Source organism: Camelus bactrianus, chromosome 32, assembly GCF_048773025.1.
Source record: "Camelus bactrianus isolate YW-2024 breed Bactrian camel chromosome 32, ASM4877302v1, whole genome shotgun sequence".
Classification (NCBI taxonomy): domain Eukaryota; kingdom Metazoa; phylum Chordata; class Mammalia; order Artiodactyla; family Camelidae; genus Camelus; species Camelus bactrianus.
In genome coordinates this window covers 20,286,891-20,314,454 of record NC_133570.1, presented here as the reverse complement: position 1 = coordinate 20,314,454, position 27,564 = coordinate 20,286,891, and the positions used below count along the sequence as shown (strand labels likewise).

General features: G+C 53.3%; 1 protein-coding gene across 4 annotated transcripts in view; it reads right to left on the bottom strand.

Annotated features, from left to right (window-relative positions):
* Positions 1-73: 73 nt before the first annotated feature.
* Positions 74-27,564, bottom strand: part of OSBP2 (oxysterol binding protein 2) — a 115,524-nt gene continuing 88,033 nt past the window's right edge. For 3 of the 4 annotated variants that reach the window (XM_074356126.1, XM_010951340.3, XM_010951338.3), the window contains 12 exons: positions 26,206-26,459; positions 16,020-16,212; positions 15,415-15,532; positions 14,687-14,738; positions 14,328-14,474; positions 13,233-13,478; positions 10,729-10,849; positions 10,376-10,479; positions 10,209-10,304; positions 9,941-10,125; positions 1,786-2,012; positions 74-1,589 (listed from right to left, as the gene is read on the bottom strand). In XM_074356126.1, the coding sequence (XP_074212227.1) occupies positions 1,444-1,589; positions 1,786-2,012; positions 9,941-10,125; positions 10,209-10,304; positions 10,376-10,479; positions 10,729-10,849; positions 13,233-13,478; positions 14,328-14,474; positions 14,687-14,738; positions 15,415-15,532; positions 16,020-16,212; positions 26,206-26,459 (1,889 nt within the window). In that variant the 3' untranslated portion in view covers positions 74-1,443. The remainder of the gene's footprint in view (positions 1,590-1,785; positions 2,013-9,940; positions 10,126-10,208; positions 10,305-10,375; positions 10,480-10,728; positions 10,850-13,232; positions 13,479-14,327; positions 14,475-14,686; positions 14,739-15,414; positions 15,533-16,019; positions 16,213-26,205; positions 26,460-27,564) is intronic. The other variant, XM_010951339.3, reaches the window with a different exon arrangement.

Sequence of the window (27,564 nt, the reverse complement as noted above, 5' to 3'; positions counted from 1 at the left end):
CTGTGGGCTGTCACCTGCTCCCCTGTGTCAGCCCTGCTCCACCCAGTTACAGACAGGCTCAGGGACAGGGCCGTGGAAAACTCCAAATCCAAGGTTTTTTATTACTGGTCAGAAGGTGCTCACTCACAAACAGTGCTGAGAAGAGGAACATTGAACAGCTCTGCCGCCCGCCCACCTGCCCTCTCTCCAGTGGGCACCCTAAGGCATTTCACACGTTGGTGTTTTCACTTTTGTTTTTTTATAAAAACAAAGCCAGTTCTGGAGTAGAAAGTAAAACCCTGTGATGGATTTTTCAGGACCAAACAAAAGTGGGAAAGGTTGGAGTGGGGGTCCTGAGGGGCTGGGACAGTGGCCCAGTCCCCCCCCACAGGTGGCAGAAGCCATTGGAAGGGGGTCCAAGGAGAGGGCAGGACACAGCTGATGGGGCCAAACTCAGACAGGAGTGCCCTGTCTTCATCATTTTTGCACTTCTATATACCATACAAATTTAAGCAAAATAGCTATTTTATATATATTTATATATCATAGATATAAATCAGGCAAATAAAGAGTTCAGGGGGTACTGAGATGGGGCACCCCAGAGGCGGGATGCTGAGTCTCTGGTGCCCAGGACACCAGCCCAGGCTGAGCTGAGGGTTGGTTCTTATTGCTGATTTGGGGCATGGTTCTGGGGCAGGAGCACCTGCAGGCTGGGCCTCTGGCCTTTTTGGGGCTGGGGAGCAGCCCCAGCACGGCCAAGGCTAGGCAGGGGCTGTTGCCCTCAAATCCACATGGCTGCTGGGGCTGAGCCCCAGAGACAACTGACTTGTGCTCTCCTGGGCCAGGGCAGCCCCTTGGTTCCCTTTTCTGGGGGGTCCTGGGCTCCTGGAGGGTGGGCAGCTCAGATACAAAGGGCTTTGCTATTTGAGCTACAAAATGCTCCCAACTCAGAGGTGTCTGTCTGGCTTCCTGATGTCTTAAAAAGAAGGGGCTCTTGCCAGGACACTTTTGTGGCAAGAAAGCACACTTAGAAAGTTTTCCACTAAGTGCTGTACTAAAAATATTTACTAAACATCTTCGCTGGAAAGAAATGGAGATCATTTTTTCTAAAAAAGTCAAAAGCAGCTCCCTGGGAGGGACCAGTTCCTCCCTGGGTGGGGCTGGTGACCAGGGCGGGGGCCAGCCTGCCTGAGTTGTGGAAACTGGAATTGTGGTAACTGGAGCAGCGGTTCGGATGGGGCCCGAGTCTATAGTGAAGGGGTGTGGGAGACCCGGGGCACCTGGGGGCTGGAGAGAACCCGGGTCAGCATTTCCTCCTTCCAAGGCAGGAGCCCCAAAAATGTGTTATTTAAAAAAAAGGAGAAGAAAAAGGTGGAGTGGGAGGGCGGGTGAGTACTAAATTGAGTGCTTTAAATAAAAGGTGGACTAGGCTGTGCAGGCGCCTGTATTTGCAGGAGGGGGCGCTCAGAAGATGTTGGGGCACATGTGCCAGTCCTGCTTCTCCTTAGCCTCCCAGTAGCCGCCCTTGTACATGCAGGCCGTCTCCCCGGTCAGCGGGTCCAGCCTCTTCTCGAACCACAGCGGCATGTACACTTCGGCCTCCTTCTCTGCTGGAGGAACAGTGGGCTGGTGGGCGGAGGGCCTGCCTCCTCCCAGCGCCCCAGAAATCCACTCCCTGTCCCTTCTCCCGCTGGCACCCCTCCTTGCCCCCAGGCAGGGCACCCCTTCCCAGTCCCTAGGAGACCCTTGTCCCCCCTCTCACTGGCCCCACTCCTCGCTCCTGGGGTCCCCCCATCCCCTCCTCACCTTCCTCCGCGCCACAGCCCCGCGCGCAGGCCTCCAGCCGCCGGCGCCGGTTTAGGCGCTGCTTCTCCTCCAGCCGCTGCTTCTCCGTGTTGGCCTCGTCCCAGTGGCCCTTCTCCATCAGCCGCTGGTCCGGCCGCAGGCGGCTGTCAGTGGGCGCCACGCCCTCCTCGTGTTCGTTGAGGGTCAGGGCCAGCTCCGAGAAGTAGTACATGTTCTCTGCGTTCTCCCTGCGGTGGCCCCGCTGCGTGAGGTCCAGCCGCCCTCCGTCCCTCCCCATCCCGTGTGTCCCTCCACCCCTGCAGACCGGCTGGGGCGCCCACGTCGCCCCTTCCTCCCCGCGCCTCACAGTCTCGCTCCACCGACCTGCATCTGTTTTGTTACTCCTGTCTGTTTTGTCATACTCTTCTGGGAATTTGCCACTTTCGTCCAATTTTTCATATTTATCAGCCAGAAGTGTCTCATAATGTCATTATTGTTGCTTTAATGTGTGACAGCAGCGTCCTTTTCGCGTCTGTGATGTTGGTCTTACGCGCCTTCTCTACTCACTCATAGCAGAGGTTTGTCCGTTTCCTTCATTGGCTGAAGATGGAGCTTTGCTGATCCTATTTTAGATTTTTCTGCACTATTGATTTTGCTTGTATAGTCTTCCTTTTACTTTGTTGGACTTTCTTTTGCTGCTCCTTTTCTAACTTCTTGGGGTGGATGCTTAGCTCCATATTTCTCTGTGTTTCTTTTCTAATATGTGCATTTCAAGGCTACAGATTTCCCTCCAACTACTGAATCCCACTGTTTTTGATGTGTATTATTTTCATTATCATGCAGTTATATTTTCCAATTTTCATTATACCTTCTTTGTCCTATGGATTAATTAGAGGTATATTTCTTAAGTTTAAAAATACATGAAGATTTTTCTCATCTTTATTTCCAGCATAATTGCCTTGAAGGCACAGTATACTTGGTGTAATTTCAGTTCTTTGAAACTTGCTTTATGGCCCAGTACATGGTCAGTTTCTGAAAATGTTCCACATGTAATCAAAGAGCCTGCGTATTCTACAGTTGTTGAGTGTCCTGAAGGTTCTGTTGTTCAAACTTGTCCTGACTTTTTTTTTCCCTCTGCTCTCCATTATTAAAAGAAGTATATTAATGGGGAAGGTATATAGCTCAAGTGGTAGAGTGCATGCTCATCATGCATGAGGTCCTAGGTTCAATCCCCAGTACCTCCTCTAAAAAAATAAGTAAGTAAACCTAATTACTCCCCCCCCTCAAAAGAGGTATACTAAAATCTCCCACTTTGGTTGTAAACTAGTCCATTTTTCCTTATATTTCCATCAACTTTGCTGTATATATTTTGAGTAATTAGATACAGGGTATATTCAAACTGAAAACATCTTCCTGGTGAACTGAACCTTTATCATTGTGTCCCTCTTTGGTCTTTTTGTTTTAAAGTCTGTGTTGTGATATCATTACAACTGCAGGCAGCTTTTGCTTGGTTAATTTTTCTATGTATACATTTCTTCTTCCATCCTTTTATTCCAATCTATTTCCTTATTTAGATGTGTTTCTTGTAAACCACATATAGTTGGATTTAAAAAACTTTGAAAGCTTATAATGGGAACACTTAATGTAATTCCTGATATGTTGGATTTAAATCTACTAGCTTATTTTTTTTCTTTTCATATTGTCGCTTTTTTGGACCTCAGGTGCACAGTTTTGGATTAGTCATACTACTTGGTACATTGGTCTTGGCATGGCCTGCTTATATTAATGCAACCTTGGCACCTGAACAAAAGATAGAATCCTGACAAAACCTACATCTAACCATCATCCATCCCCTACTCAGGTTCATCAGTCCTTTGCTTTCCGTTTAATATAGTTTTGTCGCATCTTTAAGTAGTCTTAAGTGTGTGTGTATTAATATACATATATTTTATGTTTTTAACTGTATTAAAAAGAAAATCCTGATCTATGTAACTTTGTAGGAGTTGCTTTTTAAAACAATATTATATTGCTAAAATTGACCTATATTTCATCTTGCTGTGGTTCATTTGTTTTCAACTACAGTAAATATTGTCTTGATTGAATATACTGCAATTATTCATCCAATAAATTTGGGTTGTTTCCAAGTTTTTGCTTTGGGGCAATCTGACACGTTTCCTGTTGTGCATTTTTAGGAACTTCTCATGAGCCCACACCTCGCCACAGAGTATGTGCTGTTCTTTAGGAGCAGAGGCCACACTGCTTTCCAGTGATGTATAAGAGATACTGTGGATCTACGTCTTTGTCAAACTTGACAGTACCAGACTTCATTTTTTTGAATCAAATGAAGGTAAAACTGGATCTCATTGTGGTTTTGATTTGTATTTCCCCGAGTACTGATGATGCTGATCATTTCCATCTGATGACTGGCCATATGCGTTTCTTCTTCTGTGAAATTCTTGTTCATGACTCTTGCACATTTCCCACTGGATTGTTTTGCTTTATTCATTAGAAGTCTTTATTCTTTTTTAATTATTATTTTTAGTTGGGGTAGAATACTTCTTATGTATTTCTTAAGTATATTTTTATTGAAGTATAGTCAGTTTACAATGTTGTGTCAGTTTCTGGTGTACAGCATAATACTTCAGTCACATAGGAACATACATATATTCGTTTTCATATTCTTTTTCACCATAAGTTACTGCAAGATATTGAATATAGTTCCGTGTGCTATATAGTATAAAATTGTTGTTTATCTATTTTATATATATTAGTATCTGCAAATCTCAAACTCCCAATTTATCCCTTCCCTCCCCTTTCCAACCTGGTAACCCTAAGTTTGTTTTCTATGTCTGTGAGTCTGTTTCTGTTTTGTAAATAAGTTCATTTCTTCCTTTCTTCCTTTCTAAATTCCACATACAAGTGATATCATATTATATTTTTCTCTTTCTGGCTTACTTCACCTAGAATGACACTCTCCAGGTCCATCCATGTTGCTGCAAATGGCATTATTTTATTATTTTTTGTGGCTGAGTAGTATTCCATTGTATAAATATATCACAGCTTCTTTATCCAGTCATGTTGATGGATATGTAGGTTGTTTCTATGTCTTGGTTGTTGTAAATAGTGCTTCTATGAACATTGGGGTGCATGTGTCTTTTTGAATTAAGGTTCAAATTAAGGTCCTGGATATATGCCCAGGAGTGGGATTGCTGGATCATATGGTAAGTCTATTTTTAGTTTTTTAAGGAATCTCCATACTGTTTTTCATAATGGCTGCATTAAACTACATTCCCACAGTGTAGGAGGGTTCCATTTTCTCCACACCCTCTCCAGCATTTATTGTTCGTGAACTTTTGAATGATGGCCATTCTGACTGGTGTGAGGTGATACCTCATACTTTTGATTTGCATTTCTCTGATAATTAGTGATATTCAGCATTTCTTCATGTGCCTATTGGCCATTTGTATGTCTTCACTGGAGAAATGCTTGTTTACTTCTGCCCATTTTTGGATTGGGTTGTTTGTTTTTTTCTTATTAAGTTGTATAAGCTGTTTATATATTCTGGAGATTATGTCCTTGCCAGTCTCATCTTTTGCAAGTATTTTCTCCCATTCTGAAGGTTGTCTTTTTCTTTTGCTTATGGTTTCCTTTGCTGTGCAAAAGCTTATAAGCTTAATTAGGTCCCATTTGTTTATTTTTGCTTTTATTTCTATTGCTTGGGTAGACTGCCCTAGGAAAGCATTGCTGAGATTTATGTCAGATAATGTTTTTGCCTGTGTTTTCTTCTAAGAGGTTTATAGTGTCTTGTCTTATGTTTAAGTCTTTAAGCCATTTTGAGTTTATTTTTGTGTATGGTGTAGGGAGTACATGATTTACATCTTTTTTTTTTTATTTACATCTTTTTATGTATTCTTAATATACTAATCCTTTGTCAGGTGTAAATATCATGATTACCCTCTCTAAATTTATATATTGTCTTTTTGCTTTCTCTAAATTGTCTTTTAATAAGCAAAATTTCTTTTAATGAACAAAAGTATTTTAATTGAACTGCATCAGTTTTTTTTCCATTATTTAAGATATATTTGCTTAAGTTCTAAAAGATACTGTGTTTTCTACTTAGAGTTTAACTCACTGTCTAAGAGCTAGTCAAATCTAGTACTTATTGTAAGACCTTTATTTGGAGTTGATTTTTGTGATAATGTAAGAGAGAGATTCATGTAGTCTTTTTCTGTGTGGATAACCATTTTCCCTAGATCCTTTTAGTGATGGTGCCATTTGTCCATGTGATCTGATATGCTACCTTTGTTATATACCAAAGATACATGCATATCCAGGGGCTGTTTCTGGGCTCACTGCTCTGTTTCACTGTAGCTTCAAAATAAGTCCTCTTTTTTTCTGTTCTTCTTTAGAAATATCCTGGCCCTTTATTCTTCAATATAAATGTAAAAAATCATAATATCAAGTTCCATGAAAATCACTATTGGGATTTTATTTGATTTACTGACTCTTTAGATCATGAGATTTTTATAATACTCATTCTACCCATGAACATGGTATCTTTCTCCATTCATTTAGCTCTTCCTTGATATCTCAGCAAAGTGTTATATGCAAGACCTCTACAGAGAAAATTTATTATAAGGTCCTTTATATTTGCTGATATGATAACTGGTGTCTTCTCTGAAACTGTGTTTTCTCATTGTTTTCTTTTAGTGTGTATAAATGCAACAGACTTTTGCATATTAATCTTACGTTGAGGCACCCAAAATGCATTTTCTGAATCTGTTCAGATCTGTTAAAGTGATGAGTTAATTTATGAATTTTCTAGTATAAAATCATCTTTAGATACCCAGGATATACTCAACATGATTGAAGAACGTTGTTTTTCTTATACTATTGGATTTTCTGATGTCTTGTTTTGGAATTTTGCTTACATATTCATGAGTGAAAGAGCGTATGTAGAACTTTTATTTTCCTACTACTCTGTTAGCCTGGTTTGGTGTCAGGTATCTTATACTGGCTTCACAGGATAAGAGAGGAAAGTATTTCTTCTTTTTCTGTGGTCTGAAAGATTTTATATAAAATTGGGATAATATATCTTAAAAATTTGGTAGAATTCACCTATAAAATTATCTGGGCTTTTGTTTTCCCTGTGGGAATTTTTAAACTACTGCTTCAGTTTCTTTATTATAGGACTATTCATGTTTTTTTTCCTTCAAGACTCATTTCTTGTAAGTTATAAAATTTTAATGATATTTTTATACTTTAAATGTCATATGAAACTTTTATTAATATTTATGTCTATATTTTCTCTTGATCAGTCTTGCTAGTAGTTTTCTTTTTTTTCCCCTCAAAGAATCAACTTCTGGCTTTTTTAACTTCTTACTTTACTTCTTTCTATTTTACTAATCCCTGCTTTTATTTTTAAGGTGTATTTTCTTCATTCTTTCAGTTTCTGTGTTGAACTTTCTCTCATTTCTTAGATTGGAAACTCAAAAAAGAAAAAGCCTTATAAGCTTTTATACCTATTTAAGGCAATACATTTCCTTTGAAGCATTGCCTTTAGTACATCCAGACAGTTTTGATATCTTTTTTTCTTCTCATTCAGTTCTAGGCATTTTAAAATTTCCATTCTAATTTATTATTTTACCCATGAGTTATATAGCAACTGAAAAAAATTTCCAAATATGTGGGGACTTTTTGACATCTTGTTCATAACTTCTAACTTAATTATCTTATAGATTTCACTTGTTGAGCCTTTCTTTAGAGTTTAGTACATGATTTTTGCATAAATTCCATGTATACTTGAGTAAAAAACATGTTCTCTGATTGTTGCAACCATAATTATATGTATATCCTGTGTTGTTTTTTTCCCATTTGACTCAGCAAGAGACGGGGTGTACTGAAATCTCTCTGTCTCCCACTGTGGTGATAGGTTTATCCATTTCTCCCTTTCCTATCAATACGTGCTGTGTATTTTTGAGGCTACCTGCATAATGTCTAACAACATTATGCCTTCTCAAAGAACTCAGCCTTTTATCATGTAGCGTCTCTTTAACCCTTAATAATGCCTTTGTCTTAGTCTATTTTTACCTGATATTAATATAGCTGTTGTAGCTTTTTGGGTTAGTATTTCCATGATATGTCTGTCTTTTACTTTCAGCCTCTGCCCATCTTTATGTTTTGGATCTTTCTTAGAAGGTCCATGCATCTGGGTTTTTAAAAATCCAGTCAGTATTTTGCTTTTTAACTACTGAGTTTCATCTATTTATATTTATTATGCTTAGACCTATTTCTACTGTGTTAATTTACTGTTTTTATTTGTCCTTTTTCTTTTTAATATTTTCTTACTAATTTAGAAATCTTCTGTCTCTTCCTTCACATCCCTGGTGCCTTCTCTGTCTCCCCAAACCCCATCATGTTAACATTACCTACACTTTTAATTCTGGATTATTGTGGGAATATTTTCTCTTTTTCTTTGGTCTTATTAATTGTTTAAAAAAAATACACCCAACTTTTCATTTTATGTACCTACCACAGCACCTTCTGGATTTCTTCCCCTGTTTTAAAGTACTATGTCCAGTACCCTTTTCATTGTGGGTTTTTGTGTGGCAAACTTGAGGCTGTTTGCCTGAGAATTTTTTTTTTTTTTAAATCATGGCCTCATATTTGAATGATAGCTTGGCTGGACAGAAAATTTTACTCTGATTTCATTTTTTTCATTACTTTGAAAATATTACTCCGGTGTTGGCTGTTAAAAAATGTGACATCAACCTGATTCTTCATTCTCTACTGAAACCTTTTCTCTCTTAAGGCTATTTGAATTTTCTTTTTGGTATCCTTCATTTTCACTGTAGTGTGGTCTGGGCAGAAGTTTTCTTTCTCTTTCATCTCTGGAATATAACAGGCCCTTTCAACCCAAGGTCTTTCATCTCTTTATTCTGGGACATTTATCTCCATCGTTTTTCTTTAACTACTTTCTCTCTCCTTTCCATTTATTTCTTTCCTTTAGTTCTGGGATTCCAACCAAACATATTAATTTAGTGGTTGCTCTCGGAATTACAACTTGTGTACTTCAAAGAGTCAAAAGTCAGTGCGCATCCTAACCCACCTCTCGGGTAACACAAGGGCCTTGGAAAAGTTTCCTTCCAGTTATCGCTCTTCTGACTTCCATGATTGTGCGGTTGTACTTAATGTTTAGATTTTAACCCTCACAAGACACTATTGTTCTTGTTAATTCACTGTCCACATGATTTTTGTGCTTCATTTATTCACACACCTTGGTTCTTCCATCTGGAAGCTGTATCCTTTAGTGCAGGTCTGCTGGGGGCAAAATGAGGTTTTATTTGTCTGAAAACATGTGTTTCAGCTTTGCTCTATAAGGCTGTTCTCGCTGGGTGTATAATACCAGGCTGGCAAGTGAGTCTTTCTGTACCTGGAAGATTCCGCTTGACTGTCTTCAGGCTCCCGTTACTGCTGTTCCTTGGAAAGTACAGTCTTTTTAAAATCTGGCTGCTTAATATTTTATGACTTAGTTTCAACAGTTTCACTGTATAGATTTAGGTGTGGGAAATTCTCTGGTGTTTTCAGATATGCTCTTTCTTTTGGAATCTGACTGGAAGCAGGCTGGACCCTGCTCTTAAACTCGATGTGCACCCAACGTCCAGATGCTGCACCTCTCAGGCCCTGGGGCTGCCCCAGGACTCACTCCGGGTCACCAGGGGGCTAGCCTCTCACTTTAGCTTCTTGTCTTTTCCAGGTTTTGTCTCTTTATCTGAAGATTTCGATGATTTCTTCTGACCTATATTCAGTCGGTAGATTCTCTCTGTTAAACCTTCTCATGGAGTTCTCAACTTCAGTTCTTCTGTTTTCCCTTTGTAGAATTTTCATTCTCTTTGGAATCAGCTGTGTCACTTTTATAGTTTTGTGTTTCCTGCACTCTTGGACTATGGGGCTTGTCCTATCAGCCTATTTAAAGTCTCTGTGTAGGACTTGTGTGTCACACTTACTTACAGTTGGGTGTCGCCCCCATACTGGGATATCAGCACACAGTACTGTCCTCCCCTCCCATGTGGATCTCTGCCTGCTGCTCCCTCCCTGTCTGGCTGGATGAGGTTACCTGCCTGCCCTGTCCACTTCCCTCGCCTCCTTGTCCCCCCTACCCCACAGTCCCACTCACGGCAGCGGGTACTTCTTCCACAGCAGCTTGGCTGGTAGTGTCTGGTACACCGTCTTCTGCTTCCCATCCGAGCTGGGGCTACTGGGGCTGCTTTGCACGATCTTGGCGCACTCCATCTGTTCATCCCACGAGCCTGACAGCACATAGTGGGCCTTGCCCTGGCTGTCACTCACGACTCCTGTCACCTGTGGACATTGGCAGGGCCAGCGTAGGCACACGCCCCCTTCTGGGCTCCCTGACTGAGGCTCCAGGAGGTGGCCTTGCTTACCTTTCGGGCCACCTCTTTGGAGAAGTAGCTGTAGGGCAAGAACTTCAGCTGGCACCGGTCCTTGGTCTTGTGGTTCACAATCTCGATGTCCCCTGTCTGGTGAGCGAAGGGGTGGTCAGCGGCCGATCCCCAGGCCACATGCCCCTTCCCCAAGGGCACCCCCTGACCTGGTCGATCCAGAGCTTGCCCACGATGATGTTATGCACAGTCGAGGTGCTTTTCCTCCACACGTAGTGATTCCCACTGGCCTGGAATTCTAAGTGGATGGCACCTGTAGGCCAGATGTAGGGTCAGAGGCCATGGCCTACCACGCTGGGTCCCAGCCAGCCTGCCTGCCTGCCCATAGTCCTAGTGTCCTGAGAACCAGAAGCAGTATTTGTGCAGACTGGGGACAGGGAACAAGCCAGGGGGCATCCAGGAGGCCTGCTGGGAGACTGTTGTCACCCCTGGAGGGCCCAAGCTGGCTTCTGGGTTGGCAGAACCCTCCTCCTCATCCAGAATGTCTTTCTGCCCCACTCACCTAGCGGCATGATGGAGAGGTATTTCCCCCGGAACTTGCTGGAGATGGTGATCTCCTGCCAGAGGCTCCAGCCGTACTTGGAGAACACATAGTGGGCAGCAGAGGGTGGGTGGTGGCTCACCTGGGAACAGATCCACAGGATGTGAGCATCTGCTAGACATGTCCCAGGCCTGCCCCCAACCAGCTGGGGCCAGCCTGCCCTGTGCCCAGTGTGAACGGTCCTGTGGCCCTGGGAGCCATGGACCTACAGCAGGGGCCCTCACCCCCTGCCCCGGAAGGGACAGTGCAAGGCCATGGGAGCAGCCTGGGTGGCTGGTGGGGGACACCCCAAGCACCGCAGGCCTGAGACCTGGGCTGGGGTGTCTGCACACCTGACTCTCGGGCTGTGAAATGGGGGTGATGGCTGAGCTGTGACAAGCTGTGCTGAGGGTGAATAAAGCGAGGGCAGTTGGCGCTGCCAGGGGCTTCATGCCCACTTTCTGAAACGTTAACCTGCCCACTTCCCTGAGGAGGCCCAGACCAGGGAAGCCATTTCAACTGAGGGGCAGAGTTGGACAGGTTGCAGAGCCAGTGTCCCACCTCAGCCCCAGTGGTGGTGCGGCCAGCTGTGCCTGTCTAGTGCCTCTGGCCCTTCCTCTCCAGCACTGGGTGCCCTGACCCTGGTCTCGCCGGCCAGGTACTGCTGTCAGCCTTCCCTTGTCTGCTCCTCGTGTGGCTCCTTTGGTCACCGGGTTAGGGCTCAGCCTCTCCCAATTCCCCCACTTCCTCAGGCAACTCCCGGACTCGCCCCAGAACTGCAGCTGTGAGCTCCAGCTTCACTGGACACCTCTGCTAGGCTCCTCAGATAGCCCGGGGCTCCTGACATGCCCTGTAAGCGACACCCCCACTTCCTCCCTACGTCTCAGAAGCACAATCCTGCCAGCAGCTCCTGTGTGATGAGTGAGCTGTTCCCGCACCTGCCTGATACCTGTGGCCGGGGCCCCCCTAGAGCCCACCCAGCAGCCAACTCAGGGACGTGACCCCAAAGACCTGGCCCTGGAGCTCTGCGTCATCACCTTCTCGGGCAGATGGTCTGGTGGGTCCAGCTGCTCACACCAAATGCTCCAGAGTCATCCCTGGCCCCTCTTTCTCATGCTCCTCACTTAATCTTTAGCAAATCCTGGCTGTTCTTCCTTCAAAACAGCATCCAGAATCCACCCACTCCCCCATCTTGCCTCCAGGCCACCGTGGATGGTGCAAAAGCCTCGCCAGCTTCCCTGCTCTACCCTTAGCAGCCCCCGCCGCACTCTCTCTGTGTCAGCCGGGGGGGGGGTCCCCATAAAACAAGTCCCTGAAGTCCCCATAAAACTGCCTCCTCTTCCCTCTCATGACTCCCATGCAGAGAAAAGCCAGAGGCCTGACGCCGCCCCCTCCTCTCTGACCTCTTTTCTGCCTCACGCTGCATCAGCCAAACCGCTCCCAGACCACCCCCTTTCTAACAGCCAGAACCATCCACATACACAGTACCTGTTCCCCACACCCCGCCCCGTGAGAAAAGCCACCCATCTGCACCTTCAGCACCATCTGTAACACCGTGGATGCTTGCTCAGCTCTGTTCGACGACGAAATGCACTTACTTCAGGCCAGGAACCCTAGGATCATCCTTGCCTTCCCCAGCCTCCCTCCCCACATCCAAAGCATTGGTGAATCCCTAGCTCTGCCTTACAAAGGTGCTGATCTCCCACCTTCCTGGTCGGACCTCCTACAGGTACAAACAGCAGGCAGAGCATGCCTTTTAAACCAGATTTCGGAATGTCTGCCTTCTGAGCTCAACCCCCGGAATCAGAGCAGGGCCCGGGGCACAACAGACGCTCAGCAGCAGCCGGATACAGAATCTGTCCTGGGCGTCTTTCCACAGCACCCACTTGGGGCCTCCCAGCACCCAGTGAAGCACCCACAGAATCCCCCGCTTCAGACAGAGATGCCAGGGCTCAGGCTGAAATGCCACTGCTGAGGCTCCCAGCCTGTGGGGCCTGGTGTTGGCTCTGCCTCATGAGGAGAACACATGTCCCTGTGGGGAAGGCCTGGAGGGAGGGATGGAGAGGATGGAGGCCCACTGACCCGTGCCCCAGGGCAGGACCCGGGGCTCCTCACACTCCCAGCCTCCACCGTCACTGTCCATGGCCTCACGGAGCACAGGCTGCTCCCTGCCTGCCACTTTTCAGCTCAGTGGTGACCCCGTGCTCTAGTCCACCTGACTCCCCAATGGTGCTCTGCAAATGCCCCTCCGCCACGGCCCGAGGAGTCCTCCCCATCCCCCATACCAGACCTGACTTTCCTTACCCAGCTCTCCTTCCACGCAGCCCTCACTGTCCCCGGGAGGCCAGCTCCATGGTGCGGCCGGTACCTGCCCCCATCACAGAAGGCCCAGCTGCCAGATGGGACCTTGGCTTGATGGCCCCTTTCTGTGTCCCATTTGTCTGGCTCCGACCCCCAGGCCTGGCCGGATTGTGTGTGGGCCTTACCTGCTCACACAGGGAGCGCAGGCCCATGTCATCCAGACGGTCCAGCTCAAAGGTCTCACCCAGCATTGGGTTGAAGGGCTTGGCGATGCGGTGCACGGTGGTGGAGTAGGAGGACACGGAGAAGGCGGCCACCAGGCACATCTGCTCCACTGAGCTGGTGCAGTGCACCGCCTTGTCCAGCAGGTGGTGGTACTCCAGGTCCTCGGTCAGCCGCTGGAGCATGGACAGGGGCTCATTAAAGTTGACCTGTGAGCAGGCAGGAGAGTCAGGTCAGGGTGTCTGGGTTGGGCGTCCGCTGCTCTCAGCACAACAGACCTGGGGTCAATCCGCACAGCGCCCTCAGAGATGTCACTGCTCAGACCACCTTCACAGTGAGGCTCCTCTGGTGACCTCAGACCGCAGCCCCACTCCTCACCTGCCTCCGGGCCCTCACCACTGTCTGACCTGCTTGCGTCTTGCAGACTTTTATTACATTTCCTGTCAGTCTCCCTTCCTGGGATGTGAATGCCAGGAAGGCCAGGGTTTCTGGCTTATTTTGGCAGTGCGTCATAGGAATCAGTGAACGAATGAACGGATGAAGTGGGTCTTCCTCATATTGAGCTATTATGCAATTTTTCTCTCCTGGTCACACAGTGAAACCAAGTCTGGCCTAGAACCCCCAGCACCCTCTCCATGGAGATGCCACTGTGGTCCAGCACCACGAGGATGCCAACCCTGCCCTCAGCCTGGTGGTGACCTCGCTGGGGTGGGCACTTGGGGCAGTGCCCAGCATGGAGGAGGGCCCACCTGGCCCCACACAGCCCAGTCCTGCTGCTCCCCATCTGTGAGGCGGGAGGTGCTCTGCGGGTCCCTACGTCTGATCAGCACAGAACCCCTCCTGGCTCCTTCCCTCTGAGCCTGAGCCCTAAGCTCCAGGGGGATTTTGGCAGTGCCGATGAACATGATTCTATAATGTATTCCGTGCTCCTCAGGTGTCAATAAGAAGATGACACCCAGGGCTGCCTGTACTTCCCATGGGCCATTACTGCTTGTCCATGCACAAGGAAAGCCCCACAGGACACCCACCCTGTCCCGGCACCCCGCTGCGCCCCCTACCGGCATGGGGATCTTAGAGAGCTCCCGGCCGATGCAGTTCTTCATGATGCTCCAGAGGTTAAGGCTGTAGTTGGGCTTGTCGGGGATGCGGACACGCCTCTTGACTTTGGAGGGGCCCTTGGGGACAAGCGAGGCGCCATCCAGCACCTGCCAGAGAAGCAGAGTGTGCCTGTCAGCAGAGGCCAGAGCATCTCCTCAGCCCCCTAGGCCTTGCCCTGGCTGTGACCTGGGTGCTGGCACGTGGCTGGGGGGAGAGGCAGACTCTGCCTGAGTTCAGATGAAGGCATCCAGGGTGAGGGGCCTGAACTCCCCAAGTGCCAACCTCCCCCTCGGCCCCTCTCAGGGTCCCCCCTCCTTACATTGTCTGATGAGGTCCAGTCCACAGAGCCTGTGGTCCCACCCTCAGCTTTTCTGTGGCAAACACAAGAAGGAAGGCAAGTTATTTACAAATCCTGAGGCCTCCCAGGGACCTATCCAGCCCTTGGTGAGGTCCGAAGGGCAGCCCACATCTCCAACAGGGGCTTTTCCGGTTCAGGACTCAGGTGGGGCTGAGGGACTCGGGTCAGCGATTTGGAGGGGCTCCCACCCACTGACACTCCATGGCAGCAGCAGCAGCTGCTGTCCAGCAAAGTCCTCACCAGGGGCCCCTGCTCTGGAATGCTGACCCTGGATGCAGAGGAGCCAAGGGGTGGGCATCTTGGAGAGAGCCCCATGGAGCTCCGTGGGCCCCCTCTGCCACAGACAGACCCCACTGTGTCCCCTGTGCTGGTTTGATTCCTGCACTGGACTGAGGTTGGGAAGGGAAGGAAGCGGGGTCAGTGCATCTCTGTTTCCAGGAACACCTGTGGTGAGATGGGGGCCAGAGCAGCAGGGGGCGCTATGGCTGTGGGTCAGAAGCTTGAGGGCCCAGGCAGGGTGCTCTATTTGGGCATTTTTGATTTAAGTAAGAACAGAACCAATCTAAGCAAAAACACCATCTGGAGCAAGACTTAAAGAAAAAACCCTGAGTGCAAAGAAGAACAGGTGGGGCTGAGAACGGGCGGGAGAGGCTGACCCAGGAGAGGTTCCACCTCCTCTCAGAGCCCACCTGTCCTCCTTGGCCTCAGTGATCACAGTGATGAAGGACGTGGAGTCTTCCATGGCGTCAAAGTACTCGGTATCTTCATCTTCCTCACTGTCCTCGCCTTTGGTGGTTAGGAGGCTTCCTAGAGACACAAGGAACCACTACCTCAGTTTTGCAGCCTCAAAAATCGCGCCTGCCCAAGAGGGGAGCCCAGAGTCCAGGCCCTGTGTCCCCTCCCCACCTCAGTCACTCAGCTGGGGGGCCCGAGCTCCCTTTCCTGGGACACACTTTTTTTCAACCCTCATGCTCAGAGCCTCTTTCCTTCTGGAAGCTTCCCTGATCTCTAAACATGCTGGTCAGTCTGGCCCAGCTTCCCTTTCTGACAGACCCCTTTCCCGGGGTACCTGTGACCTCGAGCCCGGGCAGCCCTGCCACAGAGGGGACAGTTGGGGTCGCCGAGGTTTGTGTCCTGGATACTGGGAGACTGCCTGTCTGGGGCCGTGGGGAGAATAAGCCACACGGGCAGCCAGTGTCAGCCAAGGTGAGCCCAGCCGTGGGCATGTGGAGGGGGTGGGTCCCGGGGGCTGTGTGAGGGGACGCCCGGGCAGAGGCCACCTGCGCCCGCTCACCCTCGCTGAAGCTCTTGCTAGGGTTGGCGGCCCGGCCGGGGGCGCTGCGGAAGGCGCGCTCGAGGCTGTTGTGCTGCTTGGCCAGCTGCTCGATGGTCTCCTCCAGGTGGATGCGTTGCTCCTGCTCATACTGCAGGGCACGCTGCCATTTCCGGCTGTGCGTCTCTGCTAGTTCCAGGAAGTCCCTGCAGGCCTGGGGGGCTGGAGACTGTGAGCACAGGGCTGGGAGCACCGTCTCCCCTCCCCCTCCCCCTGCCAGGTGGGTCAGATACACCTGTGCTGCCCCCTTTGGCTTCCTCAGAGCCAGTCTGGCATCTGCCCTGGTGGGTGCCCCACACTCAGGACGCCCTTTGAGGGCACTGAACCCCGGTGTCACTGCCAGCAGCAGCTGGGGTGCCAGCTGTGGGTTCCTCACAGCTGGGGCCTAAGTGCTCAGCTGCCGTGCCCTCACCAGGGCTGGACCTGAGGTTTGTCACGACCCCTGTCCCCACCGGAACCAACGCACCCCTGGCAGCTCAGGCCAGACCCTGGCATTGGCACAGAAGGAAGGAAAGTCACCTTCTGCTATACTGCCTGGCTCAGAAGTAACAAACAGTTCTTGTCTGGCAGAGGAACTGGGACTGGAAGTTTCCACCAAGTTAACTCAAAGTCTGTATCATATAAACTCTGCTTTAAAGGTCCCCCTTCAAACTTGCGGCCTACTATGACATCCAGATTCTTTGCAGCTGCCTGAGCACATGCCTTCACCAACCTGCTACCTGCTGCTGCTCCTCAGGCCTCTCCCGCACCCCCCCAAGGAAGGCTCCGCCCCTGCTGGGTCAGACCCCTTCTGACCCTCGCCTCCACTGCAGTCTCGCCGGCCAGTTAGTTTCTCAAGTGACTGTGCCTGTTTCTCTTCATCCCATGGAATCCCCCAAGCTCAGCAGCTGCTCCAGAGCGTTTGCTGGATAACTCAACATCCTGCCAGAGTGGGGCACCTGCCTGGGCTTGGCTGGCTCTCCCACCCAACAGAAGCCAGGCCCTGGGATCCGGCCTGGCTTAGTGGAAAGGGCCCTGGGCGGGGGCTCCAGAGGGCTGGCTGCTCAGCTGGCCCCGGGCATGATGCTCCTTAACAGGCCCTCCCTGGGCGACTTCCTTGTGTCCGCCCATCTCACCCCCCAGCACCGTGCAGGGTGGGTGGGGCAGGTGCTCCCCCCTCCCCGCCGTCCTTAAGATATGGAAACAGAGGCCCAAGGAAAACCAGCAAAGTGTAGTGGGAAAGGCATGGGCAGGCCAAGGTTCCCACGAGCCATCCAGCCGCTCTGAGCCCACGTCCCTCCATGAGCTGCCACAGTACTGCGCCCACAGACCGTGTCTCACAGGCACCCTGTCTCAGCTCACCCAGCAAAATCCTCAGAGGGAGGAGAGGGATTTTCCCTATTTGACAGACGAAGAAACCAAGGCTTAGTTCCCAGCAGCCCCGCGAGGCTCTGGGGAGGAGACACAATCAAGGGTCTCCTGCCCTCCCCGGGACGTCTGGGTGCTGGTCCCTGTCCCCTCCCTGGCCACACCTAAGCCACCCTAACCCGCTTCTCCAGAAGGGTCAGGGATTTATGCTGACAGGTGTCCTGGCACATGTTGGGGGAGGGGGGAAGAAATCTCCTTATGCACTTAGCAGGCTCTGGAGGCGAGGAAGGTTGCATCCAGGGCCGTTGCAGGTCTGGGGCTATTTTGGGTCTACAGGGCTCGCCCACTGGTGCGGAGCTGCAGTCACTGGCTATCATGCAATTTGGGGACCCCCGAGGTGGGCCTGGGGAGACCCAGCTCCAAGCCTGGCTCTCCCGCTCCACAGTTTGAGGCCTGGAGCCAAGCCTTCATTGCCCTGGGTCCCACAGTGGTTTCCAGCTTCACCCTGCGTCCCTGCCCCTCCATCGCTGCAGACCTCAGGGTGGGGACCCTAACAGCAGACACAGTGACCACCCACCCCGGCGACCAGACTGGAAGGCACCTCTGCTCGGTCAGCACCAGTGGGTTAAGAGGTGGCAGGGGTAGGAAGGCAGAGTATCCCTCTGGGTACCTCAGAATCGCCCCACACCCTTACAGGAGTCCCATGAGATGAGGGGACTGGGACCCCTACCCTATCCCACAGACAGTGAACAGAGCCTCTGAGGTCATACTGGGTCCTTAACCAGAGCTTGGTCCACTCCGAGCTGCTGCTCCCAAGTGACCTCTGTCCATGTCATCGTTGCTTCCCCCGACCCTAAGCTCAGGCAGCCCCAGCACCCAGGCAGGTTAGTCTCGGCTCCTGCCACCTGTCCACTAACCAGGGTAGGAGCCCTAACAGCAGAGGCTCAGGCTCCTCTCCCTGGGAGAGCACTGGGCACATCACTTCAGGGAAGCCCCTGGCCAGGTCCTCCTGTCCCCAGATACCAAGGCCCAGGGAACAGGGGCTTCCAGGTCAACAAGGGGCAAGCAGGACAGGATCCCAGTCCACACAAGGCACGGTCCCCTTGCCTGCTCGCCCGCCTGCCTTGGCGAGAGGGTGCAGGGGCCCCCGCGGCGTCACACACGGAGCCTTATTACAGGCGAGACATGTGACCGGCGCTTCACAGTGTTCCGGTCCTTATGGTCTGTGAGTGCCCTGCCCGCTGGCACATTGCCTGCCCCACCCAACTGGCTCAGCAGCTGCACAAGGCCTCTCAACTTCCTTAGTACTGCTTCATCACTCCCTGCTGACCAGTCACAGCTCCTGCAGGCTTCTCTATGACCATGAGTTTCAACACAGACGGGTACTTTGCTTTCATATAACACACAGCATTTGAAACAAGGCTTGTAAATGAGCTACAAACAGTATAAAATAGCAGCCAAAAGTCATGGTAAAGAATTCCACAAACTCATGTCAGAGAGCCCTGTAGACTGTGTGGCCTCTGAGCTTCCTAGCAGCAAAAGCAAAGAAGGAAAGACAATTGTAGTGCAAAGATGAACTAGGCTCCCTTCCTCCTACCCTTGATATCTGTGAGCTCTGAATACCATAGAAACAACCATTTTCTCATTCTACGGAAAAGGGGACTTTTGTTGTATTTCCTGGGGCAGCTGATGGCTTCCTACAGACCTGTCCCAGATCCTCTCCAGACTCATCACTGGGGCCCAGCCTTCCCCACGTTCTCCCTCACGGGTCTTCCCCTTGTCTGGCTCAATCCCAAACACACCTGCTTACTCTGATGCCGGCCCCACCTCCCTCACAGTGCACTCCTGCTGTGGGTCAGGGCTGTCTGGGGCATTCTCACCAGCACTGAGGTAGCCGTTTGAACAGCATGACTGAGGAGAGAATGGCGGCTCAGGGAGGCCAAGGGACTTGCTCAAGGCCACGAGGCAGTGCGTGCAGGGCCAGGGTCCAGTTCCCCACACACCCCACCCTCAAGTCTCCCAGGGCATGGAACCAGTGCTGTCACTGGTTTGTTAAGCTGGATCCTTATTGCCATCTGGGTGCCCCTGGAGGCGGTGTGGGATCACGCAGCCTTCCTGGGGTGGAGCTGGGCTCTCAGAGATGCTCACTAACCAAGGATGTCGGGGAGTAACCCTGTTCAAGCAGGAGGACCCGGCCCTGCCTGCCTCCCAGCACCATCCCTGCAGGTGAGGATGCTGCCCATGTGGCCTGGGCTGCCGGCTGCCGGCCTGAGTAACCTCCACCTTGCTGCCACTGCAGGTCTGGCCAAAGTAGGGCAGCAGAGGGACAGGAAGTCAAATCCCCAGGACCACAGGAACCTCATTTGGGCCACATGTGGCTGGACTGGGCACAGGAAGATCAGACAGTGTAGAAGTGGCCTGAAGAGTGGGGCACAGTGGAAGCTGCTGTATCCTGTTCCCCAAGATTGAAGGGCTCACGTGGCTGGACCAGGGCCTTTTCCACTGTCACTTGGTGCGGGGTTGAGGGGGGCATCTGTAGTCAATGAGCTGCCTGGTCACCCTGTGGGCTGTGGTGAACCCACCTGCCCCCTCTGCCCTAAGGTGCCTACCTGGTGTCCATCTCCAGCTGCCCCGGTTTCCTCTGATGTTGCCGACCTTCAGGCCCCATCCCTGCCAGCCATGGAGGGAGCAGGCACTGGCCTGGCCCCGCCACTCTGGAATGCTGAGCTGGGCCGTGCACTGTGTGCTTGCTAAGCTGGATTAGGCCTGGGGCCCAGCGATGCGGGGGTGGCTGGGGGTGGCTCCCAGGGGCCCAGGGAGGGCCTGGCTGACCCGAGCCCTGGACACAGTCACATTTCCCCTGAGGCGTGGCCACAACTCTCAAGAGAACTCATGCCCGGCCCTGAGCAGGAGCGGAGCCTCAGGTCACCCCAAAGCCCTCGACCCATACCACACACACCAGGCCCTTCATGGCACTGCCTTGCTGCCCACCCTGAGGCAGGCAAATAACCTCCTGGGCCTTGGTGTCCTCATGAGATGTATTGGGAGCTGAATGCCAGGACTCCTGCAGAGTCCTCAATTCTGGGACCCAGAGCGTGATCATCCTCTGGATGGGAACAGGGTTCCAGTCTCAGCCTGGCCTCTTCCACCCTGAGGGCTGTTGAGAGGGTCCCTGAGATGGAAGAGGTGCGTGATCCTGAGGGCAGAGCAGCTTTGCCTCTGTGGGGAAGGCGGGGAGCCTGTTGACATGGCCAAAGCAAAGTGAGAACTGAAAAGCCCAGGACGAAAAAGGCGGCCTGGCCACCCCTCACTGGGCTGGGCTGCCCACTGGTGACTCACTCTTCCCAGAAGCCTGGCCTGTGAGGGCTGCCCCCCAGGGAAGCACACTGGGGCCAAGCTGTGTGAGTGCCAAGGGGTGTGGCTGCTGGTCACCCTGACAGGTGTCACACAGACACAGAGCATGTCTGAGCTGGAAACCTTGCCCAGCTGTGCCCAGGAGGAAGGAGGACAGACTAATCGCTTTTGCTGGTCCTGATCCTAATCCCGAATGACCTCGCCACTCCCCAAACATGGGTGGGCAAGCTGGGCTACCATCAGTGGCCTGGGTCTCATGCCTGCTCTGTGTGTGGCCCGGGAAGCCTCTCGAGCTCTGGAAGGGTCTGCAGGGCCAGGACCTGGCTCAGGCCCGGCTTTCAGTGGTGGCTTGGAAATCATCAACCTCCTGCAGTATCACTGCCGCCTGTGCCGGGGCCATGAGAACGGTGCCAGGGAGCCACAGAGGAGGGGAGGGGGTACCACATGCCTAATGCCTGGTGGTTCCGGGCTGGGCAGGCACCTTGGGCCAACAGGACCAGCTAGGTGACTGGCTCTGTTTCTAGCCGTTAGCACAAGGCAGGTTCCAGGGACCCAACCAGCTGGGACCTGCTGGGTGGCTGACGGGTCACGTGACTGGCCTGCAGCTGTTCTTGGGCTTCAGGGCTCCAGGTTGGTGGGTGGCTGAGGCTGCCCCACCATCTACCCCCCACACCGAGCCTCACGTGGCCAGCATCACTGTGGACCCGCCTAACACTAGCCTGTGGTACTAAAGGTGGCGAATAGGAGAAAATCGTGCAGAGTCCTGGTTCCCTGAGCCCCTCTGCCTTGCCAGCAGCTTACACCAGGGACACACCGGGGTCTCTCCTTCCCCTCCCTCCAAGGAGCAGAAGGCTGGCCTGACAGCAGGAAGGGGCTGAGATTCAGGCCTGGCTCAGAGGCAGCTGGACTGGAAGAAGCACGTGCACTTCAGCCCCCAGGGCCCAGAGCTGGGCCCCCAGGAGCTGTGATGGGGGTGCAGGGCCCTCCAGTCCAGCCGCCGTGCTGCAGCCCCACCACCCACCCACCCCTCGAGGTTGAGCAGCTCCAGGGCCAGGCCCCCTCCTCCCGAGGCCCTCAGCACAGGCTGCTGGCACCCAGGGGCCAACCGTTCCCAGACACTGAGGGGACGGTCACAGCTTCTCCTTGATGTGACTCACGGCAGTGGGGAGGCAGCTTCGCACTTCAGTTCAAACTTGAAAATAGCCCTTTCCACGTTCAAAATAGTTTACCCCTTGTGCACAGGAACTGGCACCATCTGGCCACCCGTTTGCCAACTGATTTTAGACAGTTCTGGAGTCTATTTTTACCCATCTCCCCAGGCCCCAAATGAGCAAGCTGTCAGGAGCAGAACAGTGGTCAGCTGGACCGGAACCTGTCCGTGGGGCCCAGGAGCACGAGGGAAGGCAGCTCTGGGGCCTCTGGCCGCTGCTTCACTGGGGTGGGTGCGAGGAGCCCAATATGACCTCCAAGCGGGGCTCAGAGAAGCCTCCGAGCATTTCCAGCGGTCACGGCCCTTGTTTCTAGGATGACCCGGCCTTTGTTTCTATTATGCCCCAAATCTGAGGCCTTAGCCAAGTGCCCTGAGGTACTGTCTCTACATACAAGCCCCACCTGGCTCTACGTGCCCCCACCTCTCCTCACCTGCCTGTCCCTGCCCTCCCCTCCCCCTGCTGCACTGTGCTCCTGCGGCTCCTCCCACCAGAGCTGGAGCCAACTTCCTGAGTCCAGCGGTGCTGGGCCGACGTCCAGCACAGCTTCCCCACCCTTGCTGTCAGGACCTGCACCCCATCCCACCAGCCAGCTCTCCCGCCAGCACCAGGTGTGTCCCTCCTGTGCTGCTGTCCTCTTTGGCAAACTGAGGGACCCAGAGTGCAGGGTCTGTCTCATCACGCCCTTTGAGCTGAGCCTGGTGGGTGCAACCCTGTTGGCCACTCCCCCCAACTTTCTGCAGGTCCAGTGTGGGGGCCGAGTCAGGAGGGGCCTGAAGAGCAGTGGCAGGGAGCAAGCCCCCAGGCTGCCAGCCCAACGACTGGCTCAGCACCTTCACACTGGGACTGCGGCTCCCTCCCTCGGCCCCAGGCAGGGCTGAGAGGAGGAGGCCCTGAGAGCGGTGGGATTAGGACCTGGGGGCTCAGCAGGTGGGGAAGCAGGCCTGCGTGAAAGTCACAGAAGCAGCCCTTTCCCACCAGGCTCCCTGCTGGCTGACGGACAGAACCTGCTTCCACCGGCCGGGGCGGGGCACGTGCAGCCCACTCACCAGGGCAGGTTCGCCTCGAAACAATCGTCGCAATACCGTGGGGTCTTCTGCCTGCCATGGGGCCAGGATGCAGGGCCCAAGGCCAACCCGTAGGGGAGCCCAGGTTACCCAGGAGAGATTACCCAGGTGTGCTGGGTCTGGCAACAGGTGATGCAGTCCTGGCCCTTCTGCACAGATCCCAAGGCCAGCAGTGGGGACAGCCCAAGGGCCAACGGCTGTGACCCCATGTGCTTATGCAGGAGCCAGGCCTGCTACCCTTGGGCAAGATGACTGCTCTGGGCCTCAGAATGGCACCTGAATAATACAAACGATGGTGACAAGCTGTAATGACCCCAACCTCATGTGGCCATTGTGAGGAACAAAGGAGTGGCAGAAACTGGGGCGGGCGCTTGCGGTCATAGTGCTAGCATCCCAGAGGCCCACCCTCCAAACCAGGGCTTCAAATTCTGCTTCACCACAAAGATAAACTCACAGGAAAGGGGAATAAAACAGGAGTTCATCCTTTTCGCTTTATGGAAACGAATAATCAAACATGAGCTAGTAACGTGTGTTATTAGCTCAGCCGTTCTCCACATTAAACCTCAGGACAGATTTAGTGCTGTACCACCAGCGCCTGGTTCTCGGGGATGGGCGCAGTTCCTGGGGGGCCCTGTGCACGGCGTGCAGAGCTGCAAGGCTCAGTACGGGAACCACAGTCGTTCTTGTGCTGTGAGTTTCCTTCTAAATGGCAGCAAATGCACAGCTACCCGGACAGCGATCCAAGTGTGGAACTGCTGGGCTGCCCGTGATCAAACTCACAAAATCACCCACTGGGGAATTCCGCCAGACACTAAGCGACTCATTCAGTCGCTCCTGCATTCCTTCGCAATCTTCTCTCTCTCTTTCAGTGAGGCTCTGTGGATGCCAGGCACCGGGCCAAGAACAGAAGCGTCAGGCTACCAGGATTGCAGTGCCCTGCCCAACAGGGAGGATGGCCTAATGCCATGGTAGAAAAGCCCAGGAGATATGAGGACCCGTGGACAGGGTGACAGTCAGCAGAGCTGGGGCAGGGAGTGGGGCAGCGGGGGGCTGGGGTGTGGTTAGAGAGTGGGCAGACAAGGCTTCCTGACCCTCCCTTCTCGGAGCCTCTTTCCGATGGGCACTAAGCATCCTAATGGTACTAGTGAGGCTGTGGGGTGGGGGGGCAGGGTGGGTAAGTGGTCCTGGGCAGGAATGGGCTTCCTGGGGATTGGGGGCTGGAGCTGCAGGGGTTGCTTAGTTACAGCTCCCTGGTCCACCTCCTCCTCATGGCAGGGGTGGCCCTTCTGCACACGGTGGGGTCTGGGTGCTTGCTGTCTCACGGCTCTGTGAGCTGCCTTCCCAGAACCGAGTTGGCTCCTGGCAGGTAAGGAGTAGCTGTCAGGAAGGGGCCCTGCAAGAAACGTGGGCCTCTGCACTAGCCCAGGCTGCTAGCACAGCCTTGGGGGCCAGCACCTCATTTCTGTGCTCCCCATAGAGGTGGACGTGGCAAGGCTCTCACGTTAGGTTCACGCGAGCAGGTGGGCAGAGCTGGGCCCTGGGAGCAGGCACCATCACTCAGGTCCAACCCTCCTGGTGCCAGAGCTGCAAACAGGCTTCCTCATCAACCCCAGGGGCCTGCCCATCAAACAATTCATCATGACCTGCCTCTATTGCCTGATAAAATACTGTTGTGAGAGGTGCCAGCTGAGAAGCTCATCACCTGGGAAAAGCCCAAACTGCTTAGAGACACGTGGCTTCAGCCTGGGCAGACGGGGAGGCAGTACCAGGGGGCGGGGGGACACAAACGCATCATTACGCCATGAAATGCCTGACGTCAGTGCCTGTCCCATGAAGAAGTGCAGTGATGAAGGCCCCCAGAGTCTGGGGACTGTAAGGAGGCCAGTGGGCTGAGCGGGTGGACAGAGGAAGACAAGAGAGCAGACCAACAACAGAGCCAAATCACGGGGTGGCTGCAGAGCTGTGGTCCAGCAGCCCCTCAGCAGGTGGGCACCAGCTGCACCCCACAAGTGCTGGGGACAAAGGTCCACCTGTGTGACCACCTGTGCACGTTTCCCTGTAGTCTGGGAAGCAGGTGCCCCTCTCCTGCACCCCAGCAGCCTCAGGCCCAAGCCTGTCTGTGGCGGGAGTGGTCCACGCCCCTCGACACCCCGCAAAATCATGCTGCCCACAGTCCCAGTGAAGCAGGACTGGGGCAAGTCTCCCACACTCAGGATTTCATCTGAGGGTCTCGCTCAGGCTCCAGCCTCCACCTTCTCACCCTGCCCCCAGGTTTCCTGGTGTTGGGCGTAGAGCCTGGTCCCAACTCCTGACCCTGCTCTGGTCTGAACCCCTTGCTTCAGAGGCTGGGTCCCCAAACTGGAGCTCACCTGGGCACCAGTACGGTCTGCCTGTACCATGTTCTCTGGACCTGGGCTGCCTCCTCTGTATTGGCCTCCATCTCCCCACACCTCCCCACTTTGGCCCCCGGGTCCGAGCATCCAGAGCCCAAATGTGCCCCTCTTGGGGGCTGCCCTGGGGAGGAGGCCGTCGCAGTCAGACCTCTGTCTGCTGTGGGAGGCCTGGAGGAACAAAGGTGCCTCTGGGAAACACTGGCCAGAAAGAGGAAGGGCCTGCAACTGTTGTCGGGCACTGTGCTCTCTGCCGCCACGGAGAGACCCTCCCCATTCCAGAACCCTGTGGAAAGCGGTGACTCCTGGGGCTGAACCCCCCGAATTCAGCTACTATCAGGTGGGCACGGCCGCAGCAGGCTCAGCTCGAAAGCTCTTCTGACTGAGCGGCCCCTGACACCAGCACCCCCACGTGCCCGTCCCCATGGTTACAGGTCCTGACCCTGCTGAGTCTCAGCGGCAAATGTACTTGGGGAAGGAGTGGCAGCAGCTGCTGTGGGATGACACGGCTGTGGTGTCCCTGTTGTGGGCACAGAGCCATCCGCTCAAGCTGGGGCCTCGGCCTTCCTCACCCAGGCCCGCAGGCCTCAGCTGGATCCCACACCCCACCCTGGTTTCCACCTGACGATTAAAAACTCTCCTTGCCCATCGACACCACGTGGCTGAAGTGACACAGGATGGGGTGTGTGAGAGGGAGCCCTGGTCTGTCCAGCACCCCGGCCACCTGCTCAGGGACCGAGGTGCCGTGGTGACCCTGGGCCAGGACGCAGGCAACACTCACGTTGATCATAGCATTGGATGTGATGCGGAAGAGGGTGGCCCGCTCGTTCACCGCCTTCAGCTTCTCGCTGCTCTCGTAGGGGGTCCGGAGCCCATCCAGCTCGCTCAGGGAGCGCTGCAGTGCTGCGCCGTGCTTGGCCACCAGCTCATTGCACGTGCTGAGGTCGTCCAGCTTCAGGGAGAGGTTCCGGACGGTGTCGTGCAGCTCAGTCCTGTCGGTCGGGGAGGCAGTGTCATCGTCGTCCCCAGAGTCATCTGTGGAGAGACACGGGGTGGCTGGGTTATGAATAACCAACAGGGCTCTGGCACCGGAGGCCCGACAGCCGGGCCCAGGAGGGAGGGGTGGGCAGAGCTGCTAGGGAGATAACCAGTCTGGGTGGTGCTGCTCCAGCACCCTACTAGGGCAAGGTGGCCGCCAGCCTCCTAGGGTGGGGGGGTGTGGGCCCTCCTGAGTCAGTGGAGGTGATGGAGGAGGGACCAGCTGGAGCGATGGCCTGGGCTGTGCTCTGCAGGGGGCACCTGTGCCCCCATGCTGCAGTGCAGGCCGGGGTGGGCTGTCTGGGCAAAGAGGCAGGGGGTGCACCCAGAGGGCGCAGATCCCGAATGAAGCCCGGGCACCGTCCCTACATGGCAGGCCCAGCCCGGCTGATCTGACTCGCGCTTCCCCTGCCAAGCTGACCTGCTCCCCGCTCTGCGCCCACCCTAGCCACACCAAACTGCCCCGTTCCCTGCAAACACGAGTGCTCTCACTTGAGGCCTTTCTGTGTCCCCACTGCCTGGAGCTTCGTCACCACCTCACCTCCTCAGAGGCCTCACCCCCTACCCAGCCCAACGCCATCCCAACTTCAAAGCCTATCTGAAGATCCCCCAGGTCACAGTCACAGCTCCCCTCCCTGCTGCTGCCCAGGGCCTCCCTCCTGCAGGTCTTCGCCTGTCTCCCCTGAGGAGCAAGGCCACACTCACCTATGGGGTCTTTGGTGTGGAGACACTGGCTGTGGCCTCTTAATGGCCTTGTCAGGGTAGGAACTGTACCATCCCCAGGGGACAGACAGGTAACGAGGCTCAGGTAGGTGAAGTCATGCCCCGGGCCACCCAGCTGGTCTGTCTGCATCCAGGGCCACCCTCTTCCTGCCAGGCTGCACTCACTAACCCCCCACCTCACCTCCTACGCGGCCCCAGGTGCCTTGGTGCACCCTTTCCTGGGAGTCTGGGGTGCCTTGGAGCCTGGCCTGCTGCCAGCCCAGCCTGTGTCCAAAAGGGTTGCAGGGGGCTGTGGGAGCCTCTGGGGTGCACTGCGATGAGTGGGGTGGGGTGGGCAGCCGGCCTGGGCCCTTCTGCTGCTTTGACCCAGGCCTATCAG